Source organism: Alosa alosa, chromosome 10 (genome assembly GCF_017589495.1).
Source record: "Alosa alosa isolate M-15738 ecotype Scorff River chromosome 10, AALO_Geno_1.1, whole genome shotgun sequence".
In the NCBI taxonomy this organism is placed as follows: domain Eukaryota; kingdom Metazoa; phylum Chordata; class Actinopteri; order Clupeiformes; family Clupeidae; genus Alosa; species Alosa alosa.
The window spans coordinates 27,281,382-27,299,033 of NC_063198.1; the positions used below are offsets into that span (position 1 = coordinate 27,281,382).

Below are 17,652 nucleotides of genomic sequence, written 5' to 3' on the forward strand. Positions count from 1 at the left end.
GGGGTGGAGGGAGAAAAAGGAGGAGAGAGAAAAAGAGAGAGAGGGAGAGAGAGAGAGAGAGAGAGAGAGAAAGGGAGAAAGGGAGGGACTGGATATGACAGCCAAGCTCTGGTCCCTGAGGATGCCTGTGGCAGACGAGAAAGGATCAAGATTCTCTCTAAATGAATGAATTAGCTGAGAGAACAAGAGGAGGACAGAGGAAGAGAAAGAGGGAGTGAGAGGGAGAAAGAGAGAGTGAGAGGGGGAAGAGAGAAAGGGAGAAAAAAGAGAGGGAGAGGGAGTGAGAAAGAGAGAGGGAGTGACACTCCAGAAATGCACTCTACTGAAATAATGAGATTCTACCATGAGTAAAAGACAACACTGACACAGAAAAAGACAAACTAGAGGCCCTGAACATTCACCGTGTTCAACAAAAAAGGTAGTTTTTACACAAAATACTTGAACTCTTGAAGACTTACCGAGTTGATGCAGGCCAGCTCCTTGTTGAGTAGCCAGGGCAGTGAGAGCTTGCCCTCTCCACGGTAGCACGACTGGATCCTCTCCTTGATCTTCTCCTTGATGCGGCGCAGTGTGAACAGACACAGTACGGACTCTTTGGGCGGCTTGGCGCGGTTCTTCTGGCCTTGCGAGAAGATGGTGAACAGGACGTCCTCCTGCTCGGACACGCCGAGCGAGTTGGCCAGCTGTCGGCCGGGCTTGCTGAGGTAGGCGTCCTGGATGAGGCGGTACTCCACGCCGTCCTTGGTGCAGCCAATGGGGAACTCGACGTACGAATAGAACTTGGGGTCGTCCACGCAGAGGCGCACGATCTTGGAGGTGAAGAACTGCTCACCGCTGGCGTCCGGCGAGGTCAGCTGCGTGTCCAGCTGCAGCGTCAGGTAGTAGACGAACTGCTCGCTGCTGAAGCCGTAGACGTAGTAGATGTCGAAGGCGGGGAACTTGGAGAGCGTGTCCGAGGGGATCTTGAGCTGCGAGGAGACAAACTCGTCCTGGTAGACGAAGCTGAACATGTCGGCGTTCTCCTCGTTGGCCATCAGCTTGCGACTGGACAGCGTAGGAAAGTACTCGGACTTGCCGTCGATGGGCGTGCCGATGAAGAGCTTGCTGCCCGAGTCGTCCGAGATGATGACCCCGGACATGGTGCCGGACTCGGAGACGCTGGAGAGGTAGTGCTCCTTGCGGTGGTGCGGCTCGCCAAGCTTGAAGAGGTCGTCCAGCCGCAGGAACTGGCAGATGCCCTGAGAGGTGCTGCCGCAGGCGATGAGCCGGTTCTGGGAGTAGTCCACCAGCAGCAGCTTGTTGACGTTGCTGGTCTGGGCCAGTTCGTGGGGGCAGGACTGGACGCTGGGTGGGGGGTAGCACTTCTCGTTGTCCACCACGGGACCGGTCATGTGACTGCGCAGCTTGGTCAGGTTGCTCGACAGCTTGAAGATCCAGTTGACCGCACCTACGTAGACCTCGCCCGTCTTGTTGTGGATGGCCAGGTGTGTCAGCCCCCACTCGGACGGCGAGAAGGTCTTGAAAGGCTCCGGGGCCATCCGGGACTGGCCCTGGGGCACACTGACAACTAGAAGCCCAAGAAGAAGCATCCTCCCTGGGTTAAGCACACCCACTGGCCCCTGGGGAGGCCACATGTCTGTAAACTTCAAAAACGAGGCAAGGCTGGCCGCCTGTCCCACTCCGTCCTAAAACCACAGTCACCGCTGCCTGTGCAATTGAACGAGTCTGGATGCTTTTTGAACAGGGGTAGGGAGAAAGGGAGAGAGAAATAGTTCCTATTGATCGTCAGTGCTCTCCTCTCCAATATGAGTGATCATCCAGCGCATCATCCACAGTGCCACTGAGTGTCAGGAGACCTGCGAAGCAAACAAAAAAAGAGAAAAAAAAAACACATTATGAGTCAACAGGCAACACATCTTATTGATTATGCATTGGTGCTGGCCTAAAAGCGCAAAGTCGATAAGAGTTAAGAAGACATCCCTGCCCGGGCAAAACGAATGACTCAACCTGAAAGGGCCGCACGGCAGGGAGCGAAGCCATGACAATGTTTAATTACGCCGACAGATCGACCAACGCCTCTAGACTGATGAGACACTCAGCTCAAACGGGACGGAGGAAAAAAAGAGAGGAAAAAAGCTCCCCCAAGGAGTCGGACACAGACACAAACTCTACTCACCTCCTGAATAATTTCACATCAAGTCCATCATGAGCCGAAGAGTCAGCAAGGCTACTGTATTAGTAAAGAGACACCCAAATGCCTTTTTGCTGTGGGGTTAAAAAAGGGTAACATAACATTTCAAGCCAAAGTGAATCCCATATATAGTGTCCATATATTTCAAATATGCTCTCTGTGTTTTGAAGCAAGGAAGACTGGCCCTTTCCATGCTGACCCATCGGCTGCCCAGCGGTGGTGGGAGGGCAGGCAGAGGTTTCAGTAAATTATAAGTCGTGTCAGACACAACACATGCTAAAGTGGACTGTCTACATGCCTTCTCCTGGTTCTCTCTCTCTCTCTCTCTCTCTCTCTCTCTCTCAGACGCTGTAAGCAGCAGTCAGTCTCCTGTGCCTCTTAATCACAGACTTCCTAAACACCAGAGGCCTACCCAGGCGCCCTACTGCGGTTAACCAAAACTAAGTCAATGACACAGTCGTCATCAAAACAGGAAGCAGATACAAAAAGGACTGATTTAAACAGTTTCTTTCTTTTCTTTAGTACTAAGCTAGTCTACAAAAAAAAAAAAAAAAATCAGGGAAAGGCCACCCCCACCCACCCCATGGAAAAAAAAGAAGAAACACTTAGTCACAAATCAATGTTGGTCATGGCGATCTGTTTTTGTCCTCATTCAAAGTCAGCCTGGCTCTCCCAATCCCACCCAAGAGAAGGCATCCATGATGTAAGCTACTTATTCCGCACTTCCAGCTCTGGCATCTCCCCTGTTCCTGAGTCTGCGCTGCGGTGGAAAAAAAGTCTCCGTGTTTAAGCTGCGTCTCGCCTTCATTCTCCACTTCCAAGGCATGTCTAATGGGCAGAACAGAGGAGGAGCCTGGCCCTATACTGCCGCTCACGTAGCCATACATGGAGAGAGCACAATGGGCCCACACCAGGCCGCCGGTCGCTTTCTAAAGCGCGCTGGAAGATTCTAATCAGGCTGCTCCAAAAGCAGATTCCATTACAGCGTTTAACATTATTTAGACCAGGGGGAGACAAATATTTGGACTGAATTCCTTGTTAAAAAATGAAAACCGATAGGCCTCAGCCCTGAGTCATGCCCACACCGCTTGCCAAGATTATTCCTGTGGTAGTGGTAATGCTGTCTTATCAGACTAGTCTCAATCCGTGGTAATGGACAAGCCTATCTAGATCTATGCCTGTGGAGTAACAGGCAATTTCCCACACTTTATGCCTGTTTTTTACCGTGTACAGAGTAATAACCACAGTTTATCTAGCTAGTCTATTTCTGCATCAAAGAAGTAATACGCTCAGCTATCACCGCGTTGGTTTATCTCTATGCAAAAAGGGGGGAGGTTAATGCCAGCGTTTTCATTGCGCTGCTGTCGGACGTTGACAGTGCTAGCGCCGTCGTCTCGGCAACCCGAGCGAGCGGCAGCCCATCAGCTCGTCGGCCCGACAGCGTTGCAGATGAGATCAGGACGCTCGTCTCGTTTGGCCCGAAAACGCTGATGAAGCAGAAGGCCGACAGCGTCTGCCAGCTCCTCGGTTCACCTTGACTGTGAGCGCGTCTGTGCCTGGGTGTTTTACGGCCCGCCCGTGTCAGGAGAAGACGCTGCGAGGGAGGGAGGGTGGCGGAGCTGGGGGATGGGGTGGGTGGTTTTTTTTTAATGGGGGAGAGAAAAAAAAAGCTCAGCTGAGAGAGAAAGGGAAGGGGAATGAGGAATGTTTCTCCCGCCTTTCCTCATTCCTTTCTTTTATTCTTTCTTTCTTTCCAATCTTTTTCTTTTCCAAGCCGACATCTTATCTCCCTAGCTGTTTTTCTTTCCTCTAAGGGTGATTGAAGGCTTGCCTTATCTGCCAATCAATCCCCCAAGGACAGAGGCAGGATGTGTCGTCACTTCAAAGACCTCAGAAAGCAGGGAGCACTGTGCCATGTGGGCTTTCTACAATCCCACTGCTATATTCGCACAAACTGTTGCAGAAAATGCAGAAAGAACTTGGCAAATCTTAACACATATACAGAGAAAATGTAGGCTAGAAGCTAGAAGTAGCTAGCTGACTGTTTTTTTGTTTTTGTTTTTTGGGGGTCATGTGAAATAAGTATGGGAGGTTCATTAAGGCTGCGCCTGTCGCTCAGGTTTACGCACATAGGCAATAAACTTGACAAATAATACCCTTATGAATTAGTACACCCTTTCACAATTTCACAAATTCCAAGAGTTTATACCTAACCACATTACAGTCTGCCGTGTGCAGAAGAAGAGTTTATTGGGGGTGTACTTGAAGTTATTTGCAAAGAGGTTAAAACCGCACAGCAATCGTTACACCGAGAGCCAAGGGGCAAATAAAGCACTTCATCAGATTCTTCTAATGGTGAGGCCCTTACTAAACAGAATCTCAGATCTCATTCGAGCAAACACAATGCAAGGATGATGCAGTCTTGCTGTACAGCGAGAACAGACGTCAATTCAAACTACAGACGTGGAGTTGGTGGGGGGGGGGGGGGGTGAGAGAGATGGAGAGGAGAGAAAGACATGCAAAAGGTTGCCTCAACAGTAATTTCTCTTCATTTCGCTAGACAACACTTGATGTAACAGACCATGAATTTCACAATAAATTGCATTTCTCCAGCTCCAGTGGGCTCTGTACCTGAGTAATGGGCTATATGGCAGCAGCCACTGTGTCCAATGCTGAATGCCATTAGGCACAGAGAGAGGGAGAGCAAGAGAGAGAGAGAGAGAGAGAGAGAGAGAGAGAGAGAGAGAGAGAGAGAGAGGCAAGCAATGTAAGCAGTGTAAATGTTTTCTCTGCTGGCTCAGAGATAGCAGTGCTGGTAGATTGGTGGCCAGAGATGTGATGAGACAGAGAGAGAGCAAGGGAGATGGAGAGAGAGAGAGAGAGAGAGAAGGTATGAGATGGGAGGGGAGGTAGAGGAGGGTAGGAGGGAGGGATGGAGGGCTGCAGGGATTGATGGAGGGCTGGAGCTGATTATCAAATGCTACACTTTGGCAAAGCTCTCCCAGGACTGACCGACAGCAGAGAAAATTGTCAATCACCCCTTTCTTCCCTGTCAGTCCCCCAGCACCATCACCCCTGGTGGTTTCAGAGCCCCGCACTTTCCTCCCAATTTCAATTTTTCAATTTTCCAATTTCCCCCCTTCTTTCCGATCCCTTTCTTGCTTATTTTTCTGCCTCTAAAATTTCAATTTCCTCTTCCATGTCCGGAGCACAGAATCAAAAAAAAAAAAAAAGCCTGAGCAACACACTTGCAAATCCCGTAACTTGCTGGCCAGGCACGAGGACCAGAGAGAATTGCATCAACTCCGAACCAGCCTCCGTCATCAGGCAGCGATCGCTGCGGGCAGCACTGGACTGGACCGTGACGGCGGAGGACCGTGATGACGGCCGTGTTTTTGAATAGAAAAAGATGAGCGTGGCGCTGGGGGATAGAGGAGAGAAAAGAAGGGGTTATAGCTTCACGTTTAGCCCTTGCTATAAAAATATAGGATATTTATTTACTACCACCCTCCAATGGTGACTTGTGCTCACAGCCGAACGTCTTACAGCCACTGGTTCTGTATCATTTGCTTTTCCCTGTTTCTAAAAAAAAGGCTTAATAAACCTCTTTCTAAAGCCAAAGCACACACTCACACATATATAAACATATACAAACAAACACACACACACAGAGTAAAGAGCCTGGGCTCTTCGAATAGGCTGCTAAACCTGTCTCCTCAGATAATGGGCGTTGCTGGCAGGGGTGGCTGGGTGATTTATTGCTTGTGGCATATCAATTACAGCACACAGCTCATGGAGAGGCCACTGGTAGCGCGCACACACACACACACACACACACACACACACACACACACACAGAGAGAGAGAGAGTGACTGTCCTCAGTGCAGATTCAGCATGCAAGACACCTCACAGTTCCAACACAAACACACACACAGACACACACACACACACAAACATGGCCAAATATAAGCAAATCAACAAATTTAGCCTCCACAAACACAGTGGGACAAATATCTGAATGCTTAGGCCCCCTGCAAAACTCACACCCATACTCACAAATCAACTAATGCTCCTCCAGCCTTGCATTGGATGAAAAAAGAATATGAATCAAAGCTTCAGGGAAGACAGGTCAGGTCCTCTTTACACACACACACACACACACACACACACACACACACACACACACACACAGCAGAAGCTTATGATCAACAGGAGGCTGATTAAGCTTCTTTACAATGCACTCCCAGCCAACACACACAGCAGGAAATCACTGGGCATTAAGAGTGGTGCATGATCACATAAGCATGTACACACACACACACACACACTCTCTAATGCACTTACTCCAAGTTTAGCCTACATTCTGAGTTTAACCCATATCTTCCATGAGCTGCACTCACTTGCTATGTAACACACAGAGCACACAGCACAGAGACACTCTCACACAAACACACACACTCTCACACAAACACACACACACATACACTTATCCAAAAACTCAAAGGCGGGCCGACGACTCACCGCACTCTGCACTTAAAGCACTTGTAAGCTGACGCCATGCATCACCTCCTACACACAAACGATTAAATGCAAATGCAAACACAAACACACACACACACACACACACACACACACACACACACACGTGGCTGCAATGGTATAGACTTGGGCCACTCAGGAAGCTGCTCAGGAGTAAACAGGAAGTTTTATCAGAGCGGGGTGGGGTGGGGGGGGGGTTGAGTAGTTCGTTAAGGGGCTAATTAAACATGCACACTGGGTGGATGATAACGATCTCCAGAGGCAGAACCTCTGCAGCGGCCCACAGGGGACCTCACTCGGCTAGACAACATCGCACAAACACAACACCTCCACTCAACCGGAGCACCCCGCTGTCGGTGTGTGTGTGTGGGTGTCTGTGTGTGTGTGTGTGTGGGGGGCAATGTGAAGCATGAACTTTTAAAGCCATTTCAGTGCTGCGCTATACACACAGTGCATTTATCAGTGTTACCATTGACAACACAACTCCATGACTGCACAGCACTGTATAGTACTGCACGAAACACAATCCTTTTGGCTGTTGTGTGGCTGTTGACTGACTGGCTGACCGACTGAGGCCCAGTTGGCTGTTGCCGGGGCCTGCAAGCAGAGCAGAGTCCAGCCCTGTGCTGCGGTCAGAAGCCAGCCCGGATCCCTCTCTCCTCCCCCTCTGCCAAACAGGCTATCCCAGTGGAGTACTGACAGGGACCATGTGTGTGTTTTGAACTATGCGACAGCTGCCCCTCCAATATGTGTGTGTGTGTACTTGTGTGTGTGTGTGCTGAAAACTTTGACAGCTGCCACTCCATGAATTCACCCCTCAGACCAAGGGAGAGCATTTGCATTGCACAAAATCCCCTCTCCCTTCTGCTCCACTCAAACACACACACACGTACACACACACAAGCACATGTACACACACACACACACACACAAGCACATGTACACACACACACACACACACACATGCACACACACACACACACACACACACACACACACACACACACACACACACACACACACACACACACACACACACACACACACACACACACACACACACACACACACACACACGCGGATTCCTCCTCCTGCTTTACACTTGTGGTTTCAGCGGTAAACAGGATTATCGTATGACAGACGGCACATCTCTCACATGGAGTGTGAATGTGGATGTGTGTGTGTGTGTGTGTGTGTGTGTGTGTGTGTGTGTGTGTGTGTGTGTGCCATGCCCATGTGTGGGGCTCTCATACGCATGGCATGTGATCACTCCACAGATCGCTCCCATGCTCTCCCTTTCTGCAGGGCCACCGTGTGCTCCGTGCCGGACGACCCTGGCCAAGGACGCACAGAGGGTGGTCAGGGCACGGCGAGGCGCGGAGCGAACAATGAGAGGTGCCATCCCAGTCCCATCAGGCCCGCGGCATGGGGCACAGGACTGGCACTGGCACAGCAGCGCGCCGTGAATGAGCAGCACATGGCGAAGGACACATCATGGGTCAAGGCAGCGGAGCTATAACAGAGAGCAAGCCTGCCAGAGCAGCCAGACGATCGCATGCAAAGATTAAGTGATTGTGGGTTTACGCGTAATCTGGAGGTGCCCGGGAGGCTTCTTATCTGGACCAAAGCTTCCGTGCGAGAGGAGGGGGCATTAGAGGGGGCGGGGCCAAAGGCTAGCAGAGGGCAATGCTCAGACATACAGTCTAGTAGGTGGCAGGGAAATGAGATGCTTTAGAGACTGCAGACTGAAGGACAGTCAGATGTGACTAGGCGTACACACAGTGCTCCGTTTTTTGCCGTCTTGTGCTTGTGATGTCTGACTATGAGCCGGGCGTAGTTCCCAAAAACTCACTGGGCAAAATGCCTGCACTTTGATGAGATTATAGGCTGCACCACCGCCACCAACCCCCCACACCAATCCACCCCTCCACTCAAAGTTACACGACCTATGTGTCACCTCCCTCCACAGATGCCAGACCTTCACCAAAACAGCCTCGTAAAAGCAAACTGGAGGCTGTAACAGTTTTGATGGCGAAGAGGAGACATTTCAAGGAGAAAGCTGTTAAAGGACAGGGCCTTGAAGATTCATGGACTGCTTCGTATGATCATCATTGTTATTATTTGGCCATAAACAGGCCTTCCAATTAACCAGCTGAACTTTATGCCTTTAAAACACCAGCACAACAGGATCATAACAAAACCGTCTCATTCGGGTCGATGGTTTGAAAGGTTAAACGTGGAAAAGTCTGAATGTTAGAGGTGAGAGAGTAGATAGGAAGATTGAACAACTGGCTTCAACAGCAATAGTGAGAGGACGACATTTATGAAAGAATTTGAAACATTTTGCCGAACAAGTCTGAGCCAACAAGGAGGCGGAATGACAGCAAACTAACAAAAGTCCAATCATAGGCTCATTGTCATAACACAAAGCCTTAACTGTTTACGTGGATTAATCCCCCTTCTGTTGCTTTTGGATTAGATTTCGTGTGAGTCAATGCAGAAAAGTGTGTGTGGCTGGAGCAGCCGGGGGACAGAAAGAATATCTGGCCAGCTGCTCCCAAAAATATCTATAATATCATTATCTAAATCAAAATACAATCTGCATAATCACTGAATGTGCTTATTCACGGGGGCAACGCGATCGGTCGGCACAGACTTGAACCGCAAAGAAAACGTCCTTTGTGGCCGTGTGACTTTCAGAAGAATACGGGCTTGATGCGCAGAGAGAGAGGGAGAGGCCCAGCTCAGTGCGCAATGCCATAGTTTATCTAGGAGTGTCCAGCAGCAGCGACAGCAGTGTGCTCAGTTCAACTCAGGCAACGCACAGGGCAGAACTGGTTTTCTGCTAAAGACAAAGACACAGACACACACACACACTATCGCCAGCATCAGCGGACCAAATTCAAAACATGTGATGCTAGAACGAATGTGGAAGGAAGGGAGGAAGGGAGGGAGAAAGAAGAAAAGAGAAAAGAAGGGATGTGAGCCTGTAGAGGACAGAGAGAGAAAGAGAAAGAATAAGTGTATGAGGGAGAGAGAAAGAGTGAGAGAGAGAGAGAGAGAGAGAGAGAATGAGTGGATGAGGGAGAGAGAGGACGGTACCAAATTATGTGAGTGAAACAGGGAGTGACTGTGTGAGGAAGAATCTGAGAGACAACACCCCAGAAAGTGGTGAAGTTTCCAATAGAGGGTTTCTTTCTCCTCACCAAATGGGTACTTCTTTCAGGAGATTTGCCGCTGATTGAGTTAACTTGTCTACATGTTTGGAACACCGAGTACAATAAAAGTCCAATTTTTAACGGTTGAAGCTGAAGAGTGCAGAATCTGATTCTCGTTGACAACAACACGTCTACAGTGCTCCTCAGAGGAATTCCTGAGAGAGAGAAAGAGAGAGAGAAAGAGAGAGAGATACTTGTGTGCGAAGGGTGTGATGACATTTTCTGTCACTAAAAAAAGGAGAGCAAAACAAGTTCCCAGGCACACAGAAACGATAGTCATGTGCACGCGTTCACACACACACCCATGCCAACTTTGTTACCTCATGCATTAACACAGGCCCCTGGGGCAGATATCGGCACACTGATCAGTTAGCTAATGTAAATACACTCCGCCGCACCCACGGAGTACACACTCATATTTCTCTCTCTGTGCATCACACACACTACCCTCTCCCCACACACAGAGTTGGGTCCTCAAATGGCACTGACCATTGATTAGCATTCTACTGCTTATCTGTAGTCCAGGTCTGGTTCCATTACCCCCTGCACACACACACACACACACACACACACACACACACACAGCATTAGGGACATAAGTGAGATGTGGCTCAGAGCTTAACTGATGCATTAGGACTCTAGCGTTTTGCACGGAGCCACAGACTCTACAGTAAATAAGATTACATCTCTGGGCCATACATTACTCAACGACGGTCCCATCGCCCTATCACGCCCATATCTGAGCACACACACACACACACACACACACACACACAGGCCCACTGCCCTTCTCGCCTCCGTGGCAGCGCTAGGGGAGGGCACGTTTGACTTGGATTCACCGACAGGAGAGGGCCTGAGCATTTTGACACATGCAGTACGGATGTGTGACACACAAACACACATACACACACACAAGATTTTTTCGAGGAAATATCGATTAGGGCTTCCTACTTATTCCGTGTCACAACTGCTTAATGGATTTGAACATGTGCAGGCATTTGCATTTACATTTTACACACACACACACACACACACACATACACATGTACACGGCCACCACACACAGACAGCTAAACGCCACATGTTCACATGCAAAGCCACTGACCACAATGGACAATTGGAGAGAAACACATTGACAGAGAGAGGGAGAGGGAGAGAGAGATGGAGTGAGTGAATGAGTAAAGCACAGAAGAGAGAAAAAAGAGAGAGATAAAGAAGGGGGAGGTGGGTGAGGAGGGAGATCTATACAGTGTAGTACTGTGTTTTTAAAAGCTCCTTGGCCGAGTGCAACCCCCCCAGCCTTCAGCACATGGTCTGCTAATCTGCCTTAAATACCACAATTACCACCGGGCAAATGTTGAAGGCCAGCGGCCATTATCCCCCCTCCTCCTGCCCACGGATAACAACCATCTTCTTATTGTTTTGGTTGCTCCCGCACCCTCCCCCTGCTTTAGGATTCCATTAGGACTGACCGAGCAAGCGAGCGAGCGCCGAGCTGCTTGTTGCTAAGCGGCCTGCTACCCACATTTGGAGGGAAGAGCGAGGAGAGGAGGAAGAGGAGGAGGTGGAGAGGAGAGGAGAAGAACAGACCAAAGATGTGGGATGGGGGGAGGGTAGACAACTGAAATGGCAGTCTGGGCTGAGAGAGCGCGAGAGAGAGAGAGAGAGAGAGAGAGAGGACGTTCCTCTACTCTACGCTTTTCAAGGCCAGTCTGCGCAGTCCCACTGAAGCCCATCATACTCCACTACACGGCTCGGTGAGCACACAGACAGAGAGGAAGAAAAAGAGAGGGAGGGCACAGATACAGTGGAAGAGAGATAAACCTGCGGTGCCAGAGAAAGACAGTGTGTCGGGCAGAGGTGCCTAAACTTTTCATGGCAGGCTCTTTCTGACAATGACAATAAGACGCTCCTCTCCCAGCACCACAACCCAATGCAAAGCTTGAGACTCACATATCACATCACCTGCCACATGGAACTGTGAATCCAAAACAGATATCCATAAGCTGGTACAGACCTGCTCTTACACACTTATGGAACTCTTCCAATGTAGAAACTAGCAGTTTGACACTCTTTAATTGTAAAAACTAGCAGTTTGACACTCTTCCAATGTAGAAACTAGCAGTTTGACACTCTTTAATTGTAAAAACTAGCAGTTTGACACTCTTCCAATGTAGAAACTAGCAGTTTCACTCTTGCCCCTCTCAGCCCACGCCCCCGCTGGCTGCAACTCTGGGCTCCTTAGGGAAACACTGGACTAGGGTGAGGCCCAGTGAAGGAGCACTGGACAGATCACAGAGAGACAACAACTGAAGATGAAAATTCCTGTCACCAGTAAAAGAGCAACAACACTGGAATGAAATGGCCAGAGAGAGATAAAATAAAAGACAGAGCGAGAGACAGAGAGAGACAGAGAGAGAGACATAGACAGAGAAAGTGGGAGAATATTGTGGGCACCAGTGAAGTTCCAGACTCTATAATTACGCAGCCAGTGTCAACATAACGTCCAGTCAGAGAGAGCCAGGGAAGAGGAGAGGAGGAGGAGGAGGAGGAGGAGAGATAGCAACACAGCTCAGACAGAAACCTGATCCCATAAAGGGAAGAAGAAAGGAATGATCGGGGGAGTGGCCGATAAAGGAATTAAAGAAGAAAAGGAACGTTGAGTGACAGGAATGCAGGGGCGGACAAGAGAGAGAGAGGGAGGAGAGGAGAGCAGGAGAGAGAGGGAGGAGAGGGAGGAGAGGGAGGAGAGCAGGAGAGAGAGGGAGGAGAGGGGAGAGCAGGAGACAGCAGGGGAGAGCAGGAGAGAGAGGGAGAGAGAGGGAGGAGAGGGGAAAGCAGGAGAGAGAGGGAGGAGAGGGAGGAGAGCAGGAGATCAGGAGAGAGAGGGAGGAGAGGGGAGATCAGGAGAGAGAGGGAGAGGGGGAACAAAACAACAGATAGAGAGAAAAACAGTTAAAGGAGGGAGGGAAGCAGACAAGAAAGGAGAGGGAGAGGAAGAGAGAAAAGAGGGGAAGAGAGAAAAGAGGGGAAGAGAGAAAAGAGGGGAAGAGGAAAAACGGGACAGACCAGCTCTCTGAGGCAAGGGCCACTTACCATCCACACCACAAGTCACAGGGCAAAACTGCCAGCCCACAAAAACTGCCACACACACACACACACACACACACACACACACACACAGCTGTCCTGTGCCACGTGTAGTATAACCACACATACAGTCAGATATACAATCACACAGTATAGACGAAGGCCAGACAAAATTGTAACACACACACACACACACACAGCTTGAGTATCCAGAAACTTCTACATCTAGATACATCAAAAGACTACATACACACAGACATTAATACACACACACACACACACACAATGACATTCACTCACAAGGCACATCATGAATACATCTACACTTTACAGACCATGACATATCCCAATATAGTGCAGTCATCCATCCATCCCTCCATCCATCCATCCTTTCCTGTGATGCTCCCTCTCTCTCCCCCTCCCTCTCTCTCCCCCTCTCTTTCTCCCTCTCTCCCTCTCCCCTCTCTTTCTCCCCCTCTCCCTCTCCCCCTCTCTCTTTCCTCCCCCCTCTCCCTCTCCCCCTCTCTTTCTCCCCCTCTCCCTCTCCCCCTCGCAGTCTCTGCAGGTTCTCTGGGCGCTGCGCTGGGCAGAAGCAGAAGCCGAGCCCACATCCAGGGATCCGGTCCAGACCCACGAGCGCTGGGAGCCACCACAGGCCTCGGCGAGGTTTGGAGCGGGCCAGCGCGGCTCCAGAACAGCCTTTAAAACTAACCGCAGCGCCGACCAGAGCCCCGGGCACAGCTGGGCTTTAAAAGCCCCGCATCCGCACCGGAGTCGCTTTGATCCGGCGCCGTGAAGGAGGCTGCCGGACGCGATGACATTCGCTGATAGGTTTTGGGTCAGATCGAGACTGGGCTCTGGGCTGGGCTCCCTGTGAAGCTGACCAGGAAGGGAGGCAGAGGAAGGGGTTTGACTGGACAGGAGGTCTCAGGTTGATGGCCAATGATAGCAGTCAAAACGTATCAGTCTTAATAATGATAAAAAAATAATAATATTAAAAAATGATTTCATTTCATATTTAATTATTTATTTAAGAAATTCAGTTTTACATCCATCTGATGGAACATGTTATGAAGGTGTTGGTGAAAAGGTAAGGATATGGAGGATGATCACCCATGGATCTTAGAAAAAGGCCCACTTTATACAGTTAGAGTTAGTGTGTCAGTGTGTGTGCTTGTGTATTCGACCCCCTCTCTCTCTCTCTCTCTCTCAATAGGCTACATCTCTTTATTCATGTCTCCCATTTCCTTCCTTCCTTCCTTAATCTATTCTTTTCTTGCCCTTTATTTCTCATCCCTCTCTCCATTAAGTTTGTTGTGCGATGATGAGAGTTGATTTGAATTTTCGCTTTTTTTTTTGCTTCAGCCTGAAGGTCTGGCGATGTCGGAGGTGAACCCATGTGGGAAAAACGGGCGTTTTTCCAAGCGATGTGCCACGGTGTGTCCGGGGCAGTGTTCCGTCGGGGCAGTGTTCCGTCGCTGCCGTGACCTTTGCCGTCGGATTGTTACGTTTTCCCCTGGCTGTGTGCGCGTTCTGGGGGCCCTGGCGTGATTATGCCACGATAATGACTAAGACCCGAAGACGTGGCCAGGAAATATTCATCCATCTCTCTCTGTTTTGCATGCTCATTTGCAGAAAGGGTACATTTGCATGTGAAACACAAATTAAACCTCGTAATTGAATTGCCGTTTTCTCGCGCGTTGAGGGAGATTTTTGTGCATTTTTCTCCTCGCGTTGCCAAAAGCTCAACTGTGCTGAAACTTCGCCACTCTCCGCTGCTCCGGTCTCTGCTCAGCAGGTGTTGATTAGGCGGGGGGGGGGGGGGGGGGCAGCACACAAGAGGCAGGGTGCAAGTTTTGGGATGGGGGGGCAGCACACAAGAGGCAGGGTGCAAGTTTTGGGATGGGGGAGGGCAGCACACAAGAGGCAGGGTGCAAGTTTTGGGATGGGGGAGGGCAGCACACAAGAGGCAGGGTGCCAGGAGTCTCTGATTTGACTGGAGGGTCCCGGCGGACGGATCAGATGGCGGAGAGATACACACTCACAGATGTGGAGGGCATCACTATGGGAGAAGAACTGTATTCATTTCCAGCACTAGAACATTCTCTTTCTGTCTCTCACCCATAAACACACACACACACACACACACACACACACACACACACACACACACACACACACAAACACAAACACAGCATTGTATGTCTGAGCAGACATAAATATACACAATATTTACAGGAAACCCAAAATGTATCCTAGAAGCTTTCAGACAGCTGTCATGTGGTGGTGGTCCTTTTCCCCTTGGGGATTCTGGGTAATGTAGTTTGGGGGCCTGCTCTGGCTCATACCCATAGTACCCATAGAGAGTTTACTCTGGTGGTGTGTGGGCATGCATTCCAGCTGTCTGCCTGCCTGCCTGCCTGTCTGCCTGCTGCTAACCGGAGCCAGCAGCTAGTATGGCTTTGATTAACTGCTCTCTCCACAAACACACTCTCACTCTCTCCCTCATACACACACACACTCTACCTCTGGCACACACTTTCTCTTCTTTACTCTCTCTCTCTCTCTCTCTCTCGCTCTCGCTCTCACACACACACACACACAACTTTCTGGGCCTTAAGGGAGTTATGACAGGGTGACCTCCCAGGGTACGAGTGTGTGTGAATGTGAATGTGTGTGAGTGTGTGTGAATGTGAATGTGTGTGTGTGTGTGTGTGTGTACCTCACTACATTCCTCATACAACGCTGCGGCAGTGTGAATAACATACCGGTAAGTGGCTTTTGAAGTGGTGAAGCAACATAAATGCACACGCACATTTTCTATATGCAAAAGCCAGGTATTGTTGGAAACCTCAAGATAAGGGGAGAGAGAGAGAGGGAGAGGGAGAGGGGAGAGAGAGGGAGAGAGAGAGAGAGAGAGAGAGAGAGGGGGGAGAGAGAAAGAGAGAGAGAGAGAAAGATGGTGCAGAGCAAACAGGCGGTCCCATCTGATCAGTCTTACTGGTTCTACCGGTGCCTCATCCTCTAACCACAAGAACAAGCAACACACCTCCCGCACACACACACACACTCTCTCTCTCTCACATACACACTCATCGGCTGACAGGTCTGGACATAGACACCAAAACAAACCAACCTCTAATTACTATGGCTGTGCCATACATAGGAACAGACAGGTCTCCCAATAGCACTTCCCTAAGGCGAAATCCCACTCTCTCTCTGTCTCTCTCTCTCACACACGCGCGCGCACACACACACACACACACGCACACACGCCACACACACACACACACACACACACACACACACACACACACACACACACACACACACACACACAAGCACACACACAAACACACCTGTTCTTGAGAGTTTCTACATACTGACTCATAATCTGACACGACACATTTGACTGCCACTTACAAACAAACATAAACTGTGCACTTTTACTGTGTGTTGTTTTAGCACATACTCATAAGTGCACACGCACACACAGTTGTATTGTTTTGCTGTGTGCTGTGCATCCCTGCTGATATTGTTCTCCAGTGTGTCTCAGATGGCAACAAAGAATGGCACTTGAGAGCTTACAACAAGACTTGGTACTTCTCATGCTTCGCAACCTGTAATGACAAGGATCTGCAAAAAAAAAAAACACACACAAGTGGAACACATGCAAAACCATGCACCCAAATATCTGATCTTGCATCCTGATAGTATTGTCCATGGCTGGGAGTTTACGTGAGGCCAGAAATGAATGTCTCTACACTCACGGACACACACACACACACACACACAGTTGAATGAGGAGGCCCTCATAAGAAGTTAAATATAATCTCTTAGATACATCTAGCAAAGGATCTGCAGATGAGTTTTCCCTGTGAGGAAAGAGCAGCATCTACCCTGAAAGAGCTACACACACACACACACACACACACACACACACACACACACACACACACACACACACACACACACACACACACACACACACACACACACACAGAACTCAGGTAAAACAGAATAGCCTGAGGCAGCAGGAGGACAGGTCTCTGACCACTAACAACAGACATCACCAATCAATCCCAGCTGGCAGTGAGAGCAGCTAAACTTCCTGTAGGAAACCATCGATACCGCACTCAATGAAAATGTATCAACCCATCAGTCTGCAACTGTAAGAAAATAGAGTCACCTCTTAGTTCCAGCACACACACACAAACACAAACACACACGCTTCCCAGCAGGCCTTTCAATAATCTATTAGCAGGGAGGTGACAAGCACTGCTATTGGGGCTGAGAAAAAGTCTGGATATGTGGTATGCAGTTTTGTGGGTGAGTGTGTGAATGTGTGAATGCGTGTGTGTGTGTTTGTTTGAGAGAGAGATAAAGTTGCAAATACACATATATATACACACACACACAGGATGCTGGCAGAGGAAGTTATCTCCAGAGAGCCACTCAGCACCTTTGCAGCCTGATCCCCCGACAAACACACACACACACACACACACACTCTGACAGGAAGTATCAACTGCTCTCTCTCTCCCCTCCTCTCCAGGCCCAAACCTGACAACACCACATAGAGCTGAGCCAGCAGGTTAGCATCAGCTCTCTCT

The 17,652-nt window shown here is 49.5% G+C and overlaps 1 protein-coding gene across 1 annotated transcript in view; it reads right to left on the reverse strand.

Moving 5' to 3' along the window:
* Window positions 1-17,652, reverse strand: part of plxna1b (plexin A1b) — a 184,648-nt gene that overhangs the window by 148,590 nt on the left and 18,406 nt on the right. Inside the window, 1 exon segment of the mRNA XM_048254798.1 lies at window positions 459-1,856. Coding sequence (XP_048110755.1) covers window positions 459-1,634 — 1,176 coding nt within the window. The 5' untranslated portion in view covers window positions 1,635-1,856.